The sequence below is a fragment of the Mauremys mutica genome, chromosome 6, assembly GCF_020497125.1.
Source record: "Mauremys mutica isolate MM-2020 ecotype Southern chromosome 6, ASM2049712v1, whole genome shotgun sequence".
Lineage (NCBI taxonomy): Eukaryota > Metazoa > Chordata > Testudines > Geoemydidae > Mauremys > Mauremys mutica.
Window position 1 is genome coordinate 21,550,874 of NC_059077.1, and position 15,150 is coordinate 21,566,023.

At 42.4% G+C, this 15,150-nt stretch overlaps 1 protein-coding gene across 1 annotated transcript in view; it reads right to left on the bottom strand.

The window, feature by feature from the left end:
* The window catches only part of PDZD2 (PDZ domain containing 2), a 188,858-nt gene that overhangs the window by 21,134 nt on the left and 152,574 nt on the right, over positions 1–15,150 (bottom strand). Inside the window, exons 14-20 of the mRNA XM_045021789.1 lie at positions 14,160–14,241; positions 13,035–13,138; positions 12,004–12,175; positions 10,034–10,854; positions 8,648–8,792; positions 2,879–6,527; positions 1,152–1,269 (exon numbers count right to left, since the gene is read on the bottom strand). Coding sequence (XP_044877724.1) covers positions 1,152–1,269; positions 2,879–6,527; positions 8,648–8,792; positions 10,034–10,854; positions 12,004–12,175; positions 13,035–13,138; positions 14,160–14,241 — 5,091 coding nt within the window. The remainder of the gene's footprint in view (positions 1–1,151; positions 1,270–2,878; positions 6,528–8,647; positions 8,793–10,033; positions 10,855–12,003; positions 12,176–13,034; positions 13,139–14,159; positions 14,242–15,150) is intronic.

The window sequence follows — 15,150 nt, forward strand, 5'->3', positions numbered from 1 at the left end:
AATTTCACTTGGGAGGCCTTTCGGTACCTGGCCACAGAAGGTTGCCTTAGTACAGTGCCTGGCCTCCGTGGACCAGAGGGGTAAGAGCAGGGGCGGCTCTACAAATTTGGCCGCCCCAAGCAGTCATGCCCGGGAGGCGCCCCCGAGCCGTGGGAGCAGCGGACCTCCCGCGGGCATGACTGCGGAGGGTCCGCTGGTCGCGCGGCTCGGCTGGACCTCCCGCAGCTGCGGACGGTTCGCAGGTCCGGCGGCTCCGGTTGAGCTGCCGCAGTCATGCCTGCGGGAGGTCCAGCCGAGCCGCGGGACCAGCGAACCGTCCGCAGTCATGCCTGCGGGAGGTCCACTGGAGCCGCCGGCCGAGCGTCCCCTCCGCAGTCATGCCTGCGGCAGGTCCGCTGCTCCCGGGGCTCCGGTGGACCTCCCGCAGGCATGACTGCGGCAGGTCCGCCGGCCCAGCCTGCCGCCCCCCCCCGGGAAAGGGCCGCCCCAGGCGGGTGCTTGCCCCGCTGGGCTCTGGAGCCGGCCCTGGGTAAGAGAGAGGAGCCAGGAGCCACTTGCAATATTGGGTGTCCCAAGCAGCCATGCTTCATGTTGCTGCCAAGCTGCCAGTGCACATTTAAACCAAGATTATTCTGTTTTCATTGCCTTTAATAGTAATAATAAATAGGAAGCTTATAGGAACAGTGAGGATTGGCATTTCATATTTGCCTGAGAACTTGGTTTGAGCCAGATGGTTGGTTAACGGTGTTAAAGTTGGCCTGCAGCTACTTGTTAGCTCAAAGACTTTCTAAGCTCTGGTAGTGCCTGACATGGAGATATGCTCCACCAACAGATTTGCAGAATAGACCATTTCACTGTGGATCACAATTGCTTTCACATTAGAGGAGTATGCCAGTAATACCCTTCATCAAAATAACTTTTAAAAAGCCCTTCAAATCAACCACATGAGTTTATGGCAGACATTCTAAGCTACAAAATTAGGGGCAAGCAGTGGTGCCATCAATGGTGATAGGTTACCATAGAAAATGGGGCTACTGGATGTATTCTAAAACTGTCTGGAATGGATCTTAACCTGTATTTAAAAAGAACTTACTTACATAGATAACTAAAATGTGGCTAGTGATTTTAAGTTTTGATCGTCCATTTCTTACCTCTGCTTGTTCTTTGACTTCTTGGAGCACAGTGATGATCTCACATTTTGCCTTTACTGATGATAAAAGAGATTGCAATTTCTGCTGGTCCAGGGTTGAGACTAATAGCTGAGCCAAGCTAAAAATAAGATACACATAAATGTAAAAACGCAGCATTGTATTTCTGTCAGAATGAAGGGATATGTTTCAATACTAAGTATAGTACATTTCACATTAGCATCAATTACCCGGGCTTTATTTCACCACTTTTGTTACTTTTATTTCTTTAAACAGTGAAACATTTTTTCAGATGTGCCTTCCATTACAGCATCTTCACTTTAGGCAATTTACACATCTGACTGCACACACGACTCAAGCGGTTAACTGTCGAAATGCTGTATACTGCGAGTGCAAAAAGGGAGGCCAATTTTAAATGGGCCTGGAAATCAAGCCCTATATCTTTCTTTAAGATTTTAAACCACCAACAGGATAAAACAAAGGGAAATTATTTAAAAAACCATTGCTATTAGAGCAGGGGTCAGCAACCTTTCAGAAGTGGTGTGCTGAATCTTCATTTATTCACTCTAATTTAAGGTTTCGCGTACCAGTAGTACATTTTAACGTTTTTAGAAGGTCTCTTTCTATAAATCTATAACAGGGGTAGGCAACCTATGGCACGTGTGCCGAAGGCGGCACGCGAGCTGATTTTCAGTGGCACTCAGGTCCGGGGGCCTCTGCATTTTAATTTAATTTTCAATGAAGCTTCTTAAACATTTTAAAAACCTTATTTACTTTACATACAACAATAGTTTAGTTATATATTATAGAAATAGAGACCTTCTAAAAATGTTAAAATGTATTACTGGCACGCGAAACCTTAAATCAGAGTGAATAAATGAAGACTCGGCACACCACTTCTGAAAGGTTGTCGACCCCTGGTCTATAATATATAACTAAACTATTGTTGTATGTAAAGTAAATAAGGTTTTTAAAATGTTTAAGAAGCTTCATTTAAAATTAAATTAAAATGCAGAGCCCCCCGGACTGGTGGCCAGGACCTGGGCAGTGTGAGTGCCACTGAAAATCAGCTTGCGTGCCGTCTTCGGCATGCGTACCATAGGTTGCCTACCCCTGTATTAGAGTGTCGGTGAGCTCAGTAATTGCCATATTAGGAAAAGTGAACTACGGTGACAGGCTCCCATCTCAGGTGAGCAAGGAACCACAGTTATCTCATTTTAGATTACCAAAAAAAAAAAAAAAAAGAAAAAAAGAGAGAGTTAAAGGAAAGAAAGTGAAGGAGGGCTAGAGAGAAGGGAAATGTGGAATCTCTTCTAACCTGCTCAACACCCTAAAATTCCAATGGCTTCATTTCAGTGCCTTGACCTAAGCGAATGTTGGGGGTACTCAGGAATTTTCAAAAGGCGCTCAGCACCTCATGGGATCCAGCCCGTTTTATACAGGGCATTTCAGACACTACTGAAATGCAGCCACCTCTGCAGTGTTCCTCATCAAACGGCCATAATATACAATACTTCTAAAAAATAAGGCTTGAGAAACACTATGTTCAACTGATAGCGGAGTGAGGACTTGATCTAAAGCCAGTCCATTGAAATATAATTAACTTCAATGGGCTTGCGATTAGGCCCTACATAACTAGAAGTTTTGCCTGAGAAAAGACTGCAGGAATGACAAGAACAATATTTCAGGAAATGCTTTTTCAATCAATAACCACAGAACATTAAACTAACCTGATTGACCAGCTTTTTTCTGATGGCTTCCTATCTGGGGAGCTGTCATGTGGTACATCATCATCAGATGCTGACCCAGGAGTCCCCGAGCCACTATTCCAAGGACTACTCCCTTTAGAACACAGCCGGTTCATTTTTGCAAGGTTGGAGAGGGCAGAAGATGCATTCAGATTTGAAACGCTTTCAACAGGCAGGCCGAGTGATTTCCTGGGTGTAATTTCCAGTTCTGTTTTGAAATGGGTGGCCTCGGGTTCCACTGAGAAGTCCTCATTGCACAGCTTGTCAAGATCTGGCATGCTCAATGCTCTGAGCTCTCGGAGCTTCATGCGGGACAGTGACTGCCTGCCATAACCCCTGCTTCTTCGGATGTGGGATGTGTTGGGTGATGAGACATGCAGAGCTCCTGAAGTGTCTTCTCCCTTGCTCTTCTTTAAATGAGTGTCATCTTTGCTGCTGTCTGATGAATTCTGCTGTACATGTGTTAAGATTACATTTGTTTGTGATTTCTGAGGATATGTTGGACTTTGACTGTCGCTGCATGAACTCAAACTTCGCCTCAATGTCTGCATTGCATCATTTGTGCTGGTACTGCTTATGGAGGATATCCCACTAGATGCTCGTCTACCAACATGTGGTTTAGAACTCATGGAGGTTGAATGTATGTCTATAGCTTTAACAATTGGTCTATCGAAATTTGCCAGATTCTCAAAAGATTTGATCCTCTGTTTCACAGAGAAAGATGAGGTAGATTCTTGTGGCCAGTTCAGTTCATAATAATAATAATTTCCCTTGAAAGCTTTTAGTTTATCTGTGGCAAGGCAGGTATTTTCATTAGCTAAAGAGAGCGGCTCCAGGCTTGGTTTCTGGACACTTTGGGGAGTGTGCATTTGCTCTTTTCCATCCCGGGTGCCCTGGCCATTCAGCACCCTGAGATGGACAATTTTTAGCATCCCTGAAACATTGCTCTGAACACCTTGCACGGGGTGTGCTGAAACATCTATAACATTACTGTCCTCTCTCAAACGACTTGACAACTGGGCTGGCATTGAGTAGGTCCTCGTCACAGTTTTGGATGCACTGTGTCGATTTTCATCCCCAACGGTGTCTACTTGAGTGAAATACTGGCCATCCCCTGTCTCCTCAGTTAACTGGCTGATCTTTGTATTGGTAGCGTCTGCCTTTTCCAACAACAGCCGCTCTGATGATGGTGCTAGGGAGGAACAAGAGGAGGATAACCTCACCTCAATGAATGTGCGTTGGATTTCCTGGCCTTCTGGCTGCTCTTGCTGAATTGGGGGAGAACTCAACGAGGAGGAGTCATTGTTACAGACTCCTAGGTTTTGAGGACCTACTTGCTGAATATCACCTTCATGGTGACTGCTGTTTATCAGGTTTATGCCTGTGCCATGGTCTTCAGCTCTCTCTTTCACATACTCACCTTTCAGCATCTGCTTAGGAGGGGTAGTTACTTTGGGCAGATCTTCCCTAGCTTTGAAATCACCAACATCAATCTTAGCTCCCTTCTTATTACACACATCCTGCTGCACTGAAGCCTGCCTTTCTTTTTGTTTTTCACCGCATCTCTGATGCTCCGTCTCCGCAGCAACGCTTAGCTCACCATTGCCCCTGGATTGCTTTTCATTGTTTTCCACTGGGCTGCAGCTGCTGCCATTCAACACAGGTAGCGATGTTTCTTCAGGCACAGCTAGAGATGGTTTATTTTCTTGCTCGGATTTAAGAGTCTTTGAGACTGGTGGGGTGCTCTTGCCAGGTTCCACATTTGTAGGTAGGTTACGGGACCCAGAGACTTTCTTTCCTAGAAGCTTGGGTGATAACTGTGGAGAAACGGAAGTTCTTCTCTGATCCGTCCCACTAGCTTTTGCAGGATTAAAGCTCGGCGCTTCTGAATTTGCCTTTGTTTTACTTTTGATAGTGAGGCCCTTTAGCTTTGGTCCTGTTTTGGCTCTCTGACTATTTAAAAGGGTTTCCACAATAGTCCTTTGGGCCATTGCCTTAATTTCTTGATGAGATTTTTTCTGTGAGGTCGGGCTGTGCAGTACTGTAACTCCTTTGCTGGAGCTTGTGCCGGTGCTTTGGATTTTTGCATGAGAACTTCTTCCCAATGGCACACCATTAACTTTTTCATTTTTCCCTGACAAGTCCTGGGTCGTACCAGCCTTACTTAGATCTTTTGATTTAGGAGGAGTGGGTGACCTAGACGTGAGTGTTGAGCTTTGTGATAAAGAATCTATCCGATTACTATCCGTTTTATTCAAATTAGCCAAACTGTTTGTTTCCTTCTTTGTCAAAGCAGAATGATAACTAACCTTGTGATTGCACTCATTAGTCACTAGTTCACTTTCAAATTTGGATCCTTGTTCTTTATCATGATGTTCTTTGTCCAGCAAATTGCTTTCCAAGCCATTCACCTTCCCAGTAGTGCAGAAACTCATATTTTTGCTTTGCAAAGCCATATCTTTGAAAGACTCACACAGTTTCACAGATTTTTCATTGTTCTCCAAGCCCATTCTGTCTTCTGTACTTAAGGCACCGTTGTTATGGAAGGAGCAAGCTGGATGAACACCATCCATGAGGGTATCTTTATCTGGTAGAGAAACTGAGGGAAAAGAATGTAAGGGAGTAGCCGGAACAATATTTAAATGCTGTGGGGTGTGTAGAATTGAATTACATTGATCTTCTAGTATAAATGGAGCTTTGTCATTGTTTGTATCCAGTGAACTATATACCGCACAGCTCTCTGTTTGTAAAACTTTTGCCGTGTGAGGGGATGGTGGGGAATGATGAAATACGCTTCTAGCAGACGTGAGCTGCTGATGCTCCTGAATGGGCCATTGTGGCTCATTATTCATGCAGCAAATTTCAATTTGCTCCTCATCTGACTCTGTAACATTGCAGGTTTCAGAGGATTTACCATCAGCAGATGGCAAGAGAAAACCGTCACCAGTAGAATCCGGGGCTTCGGTGAGAGATTCCGTGTCTGAATGGGAATCCTCTGCAGCACCATACATTGATTTTGGAAACGATTCATTTCTTGTATGTTCCACAGAGTCTGCTGCAGGCAAATCATCTACGCTTAAACTGCTAAAATTCCTAGAATAGTTATTTAAGCAGCTTTTATTCACAGTAAAAAGCTTGCCTGTATTAATGGAATCCAGTACTGATAACCCCCAAATCCCCTGGGCATTAGCTGCATAATTCACATTTTTTTCAGATAGCTCCTTCTTTGCTATATCTGGCTCAGAATTAGTAGAACAACCTTCCTCTGTCTCACAACTGCACTCGGCAGTGTACTCATCTCTGGGGCTTGCTACTGTCAGTAGAGACTGAGAAGTTCTAGCCTCTGAAGAATTCAGTTTGCTGTTGAAGTCATCAATATCAGTGATTGGGCTCACAGCACAGTCTTTGACACAGCTGACCTCTGAGGCACCGGCTTGCACCTCTTCAGTCTTAGCATCAGGTGGCAGCATTGTTCTCTTTGTGATACTGTCTGGATTTTCGTTTTGCAAAGTCTTTTCTTCACATTTCCCAGAACTGGTTTCTTCTTCAGCTACAAGGATGCTGCAGGGGTCAGCCTGATCTGAACCATCCGTCCCTGAAGACATGAGGAGGTTTGTAAGTCTGTCCACAGCTGTATCAAGATAAAAGGGGGCGGGGGAGGCAAAAAAAACCCACTTAACTCTGATTAGTTACATTAATGGAATGTTACACACAAAGTATCATGTTCTTACTGCAAAAATAGATACACATATATACCAGCTAAATGTTTCCCTATAGCTCTGCCCTTCCTTTCTTCTGTAATGACTCTTAAATTTCCAGAAATAATCATATTCCAGCTGGATCAGAATAATATATGTGGAGGAGGGAAGACTTATTTTTAGTGAGTAATTATGATTTGTTTCATTCTTAACTTTGATGGTTAGTATCCTGTTTAAATTTCCAAGTGTAAGTACATAGCCAGTTGGGCCTGGCTGCGTTCATTCCCATTAACCCTAGAACAAAGAGGAGGAATACACAGTACCAGGCTGAGATAAATTGCACTGAATTACCTGAAGACTAGTGCACTAATCAGAGGTGCTTCGGTACTGCACTGATGAGAAACTGTAGAAATGCTTTGGCTTTGGTCCTGCGAGCACTCGTGCATATGCTTAATTTTACACATGTGAGTAAGGTTATGGGGGCATAAGTGTTTACGGGATTGTGGTCTTAGATCTTCTCTTTCATCTCATGAACATTCAGCCCACTCGCAGGCAATTTATTGACTGCCCACAACTCCGTCCACTGATCCATCCACACATTCCAATTCACCCACCCATCCCAGTTTGCTCAGTTACATCACAGATGACAGCAAGGAGGTGGGTTGTATAAGGAGTAAGTATACAGGGGGCAGGTCTACACTACGGGGGAAAATCGATATAAGATACGCAACTTCAGCTACGTGAATAACGTAGCTGAAGTCGAAGTATCTTATATCAAATTACCTACCGTCCTCACGGCGCGGGATTGATGTCCACGGCTCCCCATGTCGACTCCGCTACCGCCGTTCGGGTTGGTGGAGTTACGGAGTCGACAGGAGCGTGTTCGGGGATCGATATATCACGTCTAGATGAGACGCGATATATCGATCCCCGGTAGTGAAGACGTACCCAGGGTTTGGGAAGAGTTTCTGGCAAAATGGAGGAAATACCAGAGGAAGGAGGCAGGGGAGAAAGGGATGTATGCTCTTGGGAAAAGCATCAACTTGCTCATATCCCTGCTGCCACAAGCCTCCACAATGCTTGGGGCTAGCCTAGGGATTTAGGAATGGGACTTCCTGGCCTGGCAGAAAACCCTTAAAAACTACTGGTATCTAAGCATCACCCATTTGGAAGCTAGTTAGACATCTAAGTATTAACAGTTGAACAAATAAGAGTGTATTTTAGCAAAGATAAAACAAAATGTAGTGCTGCTCCTGAATGTGCAACATGTACTGTTCTTTTCAAACACTGTTTGCCACACTGCATAAGTCATTTAAATTGTAGATACAAGCATACTGCAGGATAAGCATAAATCTTCTTAGTGGGTAGAACTAGGTATCAACATTTCCACCTAAACTAGAAACAACTCTTTACAACAAAAATGCAAGTAGCCATTTCAACAAGACTCAAGCACTACACTTCTGCTTTTACACTTTCTTTCGGAGCAGCAGAACTTTCTGATTTACCAAGAAAGAGCCTGGATTTCATTATTTTACTATCTGATCACAAAATACAACTTAAACTTCACATTTTAAGAGACAGATTTGACGGAAAGTATCAGAGTATTTAAAAGCTTTAGACTATCTTATGCATAGTCAAATTAACTTGTCATTTATCAACAAGACATTGACTGCAAATCTGATTGTCATGCTTGACCCTAATACTTCCATAATTAAATTCCCTGATGGGTTAACTTGACTCCACATTAGATGGTTAAAAGCTCTAAATACTCTGATACTTTCCGTCAAATATTCTGGAGCTATTATTTTAAATGTGAGCTTTAAACCTTCAGGTCAGGATGATGAAACAGCACTTCATGATGACATGTTATAAATGACTGAAAATCTGGCTCCGTAATGAAATGCTTTATCATCATCATCATCAACAACACACACACACACACCCCCCATTTTTTCTGAATTATCTTAGATGTCAGGTCAACAAAACACCTGATCAAGCTTTTCCTACTCACATATTCAAAACCAACAGTATAAGAGTGAAAAAATGCTCTCACCTGATACTGCCTTTTGCACCTCTAGTGTTACAGACATGGGGAGATTCTGTATGAACAGACAGATTTCCTGGGATGTCATTCCACTTATTGGGGTACTGTTGATGGATAAAATCTCATCTCCTACTGTCAGCTTTCCCATAGATCCCTAATATGATTACAGAGATAAATGAATGTAAATACCTGAGAGTCTCTATCACAGAAGCAGAGGGCAGAGCTCGCAGTACAAGCATAAATGTTTTACACACAATGCTCCCAGTTTCCAGTGGTTACAGAAGGCAGAACACTGGCATTAATATACTCAGTTTACAGACAAGTAATGTGAGGAACAGAATGTCGCTCACGCTTTGTGGTTAGCAAGTGGGAGATCTGATGACAGAAGGAACCTCCCAGTCTTTGTGACTCTGCACAGAGACCAGGTACCTCTCAGTGAAGATGTTGGAGGTGTTGCTTGGCTCCCAAAGAGGCTGGTATGAGGAAGGGGTCATGGTATTCTGGCTGAATGAACCATAGTTTCTTTAGGATCTCCCAAAGCAGTGCTGCCTCCTAGTTATCACCTCCCCGCATTTGACCAGGAACTTGGGACCCTACTCATCTCCCATTAAATCAATTTGAATCTTTTCATTGCCTTAAAAAGGAGCCGGTATCAGGCCTTTAAGGCACAGGCTAAATATATTTCCCAAGGTTACACAATGAATCAGTGGTTAAGATAGGAATAGGGATCCAGGAATCATGACTCTCAGACCCCTGTTCAAACCACTATGCCATACCCCCTCACAACAGTAAAGTGTCTCTCAATCAGCGAAGAACATTATGTCACACATTGTTCACACAAAAATTCTCCATACAGTTAAATAATTTGCCTAAGGTCAGCAATCTGTACACATGTCAGGCAATTATCCCCACTGTAACAAGCACAGATAAAGTGCAGAGTAGATAAATAAATAATAAATAAATAATAATAGGAGAGAATGGTTACATCCTAAATTGCAATATAATTCTTGCCTATTAATAAGCAATGTACATTTTATCATTAATACTTAATGTTTCTAAATCACTTTTCCTTACATAAAGCTTTTTTTGTTTCTGGCAAAGTAGAAAAATCGTAGTGAACCCTGAAACAATAATGACTAATATGGATTATTTCATTTTGGTACATTTTTGCCTGTTGACTTTTTCACGCTTAAATCAGATGGGGCATGACTATGTCTCTAAAACATGTAGTTTAATGGCATATTAAAAAGATAAGGAATGAGACTTTTTTTTCCAGTGGAGGTAAATCTCTCGTTTGCATGCATGTGTAAAATCTCACTTATCAAATATTAATCGCCACAAAGAGAAACCCAAGAGTAAACATCCACAAAGTGACTCATATTTTTAAAATGTTACCCTTTCAGCTGCTCCGCCTGATCGTAAACCTGTTATCACAACTCTTATGGGAGTGGCCTGGATCTCCAAATCCAGGCCAAATGATTCATCTTCATTCCGCAGCAGATTAACTGTTTCAGCATTGCTCTGCCTGGGGATCTCGGGTGCTTCAGTCCTTTTGCTATGTGGAAGCGTCCTGGCAATGGGCTTATGACAGGAACCGTGCTCCTCCATCTTCTGCCTTGGGAGATTGCGGCACTCCGTGCTCATCATGCTTTTTACTCTTGTGACTGCTTTGTGCTCCAGTTTAGGGGATCTCATAGAGTCAAGCTGTGCCTCTCGGAGCTCCTTCACTCCCAGATTAGTAGGATGACTCTCAGGCATACCTGAGCAATCAAGTGCTTTGATCTGAAAGCAGGACAAGTCCTCCGTTTGCTTTAGGGCACTCTCCTCAGACACCAAGGAATTGCTGAACACAGGGGTAACTGCCTTACTGCCAGGGTGTCGAGACAATTCACCATCCTGGCCTTCATCATCAACTTCAGCGGAAGAGGTTGTGATGACAACGCCAGATTCTTCCTTGGCATTTTTCTGGTTCTTGTCCCACTGCCTCCTTTGGAAGTGGACCTCTTCTTGCTTGACAAAATCATCCTCGTCGCTAACATCGCCATCATAGAAAACAACTCTTCTCTGCCTCAGCAGTGGGCTGCGGACAGACTTGGGACTACCATCAAGGCTCTCCTGTCGGGCAAATTCCACGTGCTTGTTGAAAAGACCAGGTGACTTTCCACTGGTTGATGGAGCAAGACTGTCCGCTTTGGTTGTTCCTGCTTCTTTAGCAGCTAGAAAAGAATTGATTACATTTTTAATTGCGCTTATTGGACTAGTTTTATGCTGAGCATTCTACTGCAGCCACTTTAAAAGAGACACGCTTGTTAGCAACAGAGGATTTTCGCTGTGTCTGTGTAGAAAGGCTGAGCTGTTTTTCCATGTCCTCCACTCTATACCTACCGTAAAAAAGCACCAGAAATGAAAGATGGTCTTGTGATTTATGGATGCTTCCTATTCATTACACATCTGGTTTTATTCTCAGCCTGCTTCTGAACCAGGACTGTGCCCACAAGAAGAGAAAGGAGCGCACACACATTTATTTTTTAAATTCAAATAGTGGAAAATCCTTGTAATTCTGCTTCAATCTATGCAAAGAACTGACCTAATCGATTCACAGTGAGAGAGAGAAAGACACGCAGCCAAAACACAAGCACACAGTCTGTTTCATTCTAAAGGCTGGGTGAGCTAAGACTTCCTAGTCATACCCTTCTTATTAAAAAAACTATATATATATATTCATATGGACAGAATATAATACAAGCTTATTTTGTGTAGTGTCTTTCACACAAACCATATCCAACATTGATTTGTTGAGTTAAATAATGAAATTTCAGAGACAAATACTGACAAGAGCAGAGACTATCTGAGAAGCATAGAAATATATCTGCTCTCCCATGCCTATGCGATTCTTGAATTGAGATGGAGACTCAGTATGGAAGAGAAATACGAGTGTTCCAGGTAGACCAGAGAGAGGAGAAAGATCTCACAAACGTGCAAAATATTTTATGGCAGCACCATATATTCTGGTGTAAAGACAAAGTTTCATGTCTCTGGGATATTTAAGACTGGTCTGATTTAAACATAATCAATCAGAGAATCACTAGCGGTTTGATTAACTTGCAATGATAACTTAGATTTGGTCAGCCAAACCAATAATATAAATTCATTCTCTAGTCAACTAGTCAAAGTTGCAATACAGTCACACACTGTCCACATTGTATTTAGACTTCTCCTTTCATTTTCTAAAGTATCACATTACAGCCTGTTGGCTAGCACTGTACTAGCTGGCATTCCTACCCAAAACATGGCATTCCTGACACAACGCATGCAATGACCACCCCACATATATCTTGCCATTTCTGTCAATTTCCGTGGCTTACTTAGATTGCTGGGAGGAAGGGAGCTGTCATCCAAAGAGCTGTTTCCACTTTTCTGACGGAGCTGCTCTTCCTCACTGGAGCCCGTTACGTGTGTGTCAGAAAACGACCCCTGACTTGGCCCATCTTGTGAGAAGAACTGGGAAAGCTCCGTTTCAGAGCTGACAGATCCCTGCTGAAAGGAAAATAAGTAAATAAAACTGGTGATAAGTGGTCAGTTATGTTAATAGCACCCTGTGTGGGTACTATCTAAACATCACGAACTTCAGCCTCATAACGCATTGGTAACTACAGTAAATCTTAATATCCCAGTTCTACAAACAGGGGCACTGAGCCACAGTGAGCTTAAGGCCAACATTTTCAAACGTACGTGGCTGACGTTAGGCACCTGAAAGCATATTTCAGCACCAACAGGGACATGATTTTCAGACACCCTCGGTTTGTAGAGGGGGTATACAGCACAACAATCAGGGGTTAAACCATTTACCTTTACAATTCCCTTTAAGTTCCTCCCTTATTGAGAGACTACAGGTACTTGTACTCCCTCCCTGGGACTGACTGCATTTCCTACTTGGCCTTTCCAGAAAAAAAAAATTCCACCACTATTACAACATACAGAAGCCAATTACTCGATTATGTATGAGCAGATTCCATGTTCCAAGGACCACACTCTACTCATCATCTCGGTGCCCATATGAATACACCATTAAGCAGAGCTCACTTTTTACAAGACTGAAATTAAACCACAAGTGGGGTTCTGATAAGTGATTGTGGTCCTATTCGGGGGACAGCCTTCCAGGCCAGCCCCACTAGAGGTCGCTTCTAGAAGCTGCCTGCAGAGCAGACCTAAAGGAGGGTTTTCTATTGCTGACAGTCCCTGTGTCCCAGCAATATAGCTTAACTAATGGAACCCCTTAGTATGACACGGGTGTGACATGGAAGAAGCCTAGATCTTTTGTTCTGAGCAATCCGATTCATTAGTAAAAGCTTATCCTAAAAAGTCATCTCTTTGTGTTGTATTTTAGTTTGTTTACCCGACTTGCAGGCTCCAGGAATCGTTTCATTGTCCAGCTCAGGGGTGATGAGGCCTCTCCTTGTTTGGCCTTCACACTAGGGGATGGACTTTTCTGCAGAATCCCTGTTAAACATGATTCAATTAGAGACCAAAAATTAAAGCTATAGAATATGTACACAAGCAAGCAGAGCATTGGTCTGTCTTGTTATTTATACAGTGCTCATCACCATATTCTCTGAGTTCCTTTAAAAACAAATTTTATTTTATTTAACAAGTCTCTAATGTATCTCTCCATCCCCCAGATAAGCTGCTACTTAGTTACTTAGCTTACAAAAGTTAGGAACGTGAATCTAAATTTATCACAAAAGATAGCATCCCTCCTGCTTCCAGCCATACACTAGGAGAGGGAGGGTGGAGGTCACTGGAAAAGGTCTGCTCCAAAATGGCTGCATCTCTGTTCACAGAAAACCATTTTGGTGTAAATAAGCTTGATTTAAAAAAAAAAAAACCACTAACATTTTTGTCTGAAAACCAGCTAGTTGGTCATTCCTCTAATTTGAAGCAAAAAGGGGAATATTCTCTTTGTCTCCTATTAAGGAATAATGTGATTAGAGTTCATACGTTTTCCTACAGGTTCACTTTCATCTGTAGGATTTTAGAAATGGCTAATGTCATGTTCAAATACAGATGGGACATCCCAACTGAGAAGCCACATTGAAAATTTGCCAGCAGCCTAATGGCCATATCTAATTTGTTAAAAATGAACTAGACTGTAGCTACTCTTTTCTTGAACAGGGAGGTGTGTCCTGTGCAGCCTCCCAGTCCCAGAATGAAATGCTCTGTCCTGATCATTAGATCAGGATGGAGTAGTAACCTCCTCACACTCTGACGTTATGGTGATTGGTGCCTCAGAGATATTTAAAACCGACATACAGTGCTAAGGATGTGAGCTACGTAGCAGCTATGACTGAAATACATAACATTTTTAAATTAACATAGTACTGTGGAAAGAGTGGAACATTTCTCAATAGGAGTTTCAAATATTTATGACTGCAAAGATCCCAAAAGCACTCCAGTAAATGTTGCCATGTATGAAAAATAATGGACAGATCTGACACGACATAGAAAAAGAATGTGTTGCTACCTATGACATGAGGGGAATAGGCATCCTTGCTCTCTCGATGAGTGGTGCATGCTATTGCTTCATCCATCTCCTGTTCAGAAACCTAATTTTAGTAGAAAAGAGATGATGTGAGTTTGCTGTAAAACATAAGAAGCTAAGATAAGTCTGAGCACTGATCATCACAAATATTCAGTCAAGATTTACTGTTGTTTTAGAGGTCTGAGCAAAGGAATGTGAACCAAGAGCTCCCAAGTTCTGGTCCTAGCTCTGAATCAGACTTCCTCTGAGCCCCTGAGCTGGTCTCTTTAGAAGGGGTATGCGGAAAACATGGCCAGCCTATTACAAAGTGAAAGATGTCAAAGTGTCACATTAAATGCACAAATGTTAAATATAAAAGTTGCATCAGGCTTGCATAAATAAAGCAAACGCATTATCGTGCCATGCATTTAATCTAAGTAGGTCACCACCTTGATGTTCTAGAGAAATGTGTATGAAAATATATTTTCAGCCATTTGTCTAAAATATTCCATCAGTAAAAGACATGTTAAATTAAAAAATACAAAAAAGCCAGACTTTCTGAAATACTAGCTGACTTTAGTTTTAATTCCCCCCTTTACCAAGTAAATAAATAAATAAAATCGGTAATTGGTAACTGTAATACTTTCCACACATAAAAATACATTGCAGTGACATGTTGCATTTGAAATATCTGGATTATTCTAACACACCCACCCTCAGAAATTTCTAGAAAACATTATACATAGTGTTAGAACTGGAGCTGCTGGGGAGCAGGAATACATAACATCCCAGGTTTCTGTTTTCAGATATGCCCAATGTGATTTCAATTCACTCAACTTTACATGAATTATAACTCGGCACAAAGACAGGTCAGAAAGCTGAACCTCTTTGAACTAAGAGGATCTGAATTATCCCTAAGCAAACTCAGCAGTTTAAACATAATTTAAATGCCACATCCACTAAGAATAACAGAAGAAAGAAAACCTTTGTGGTA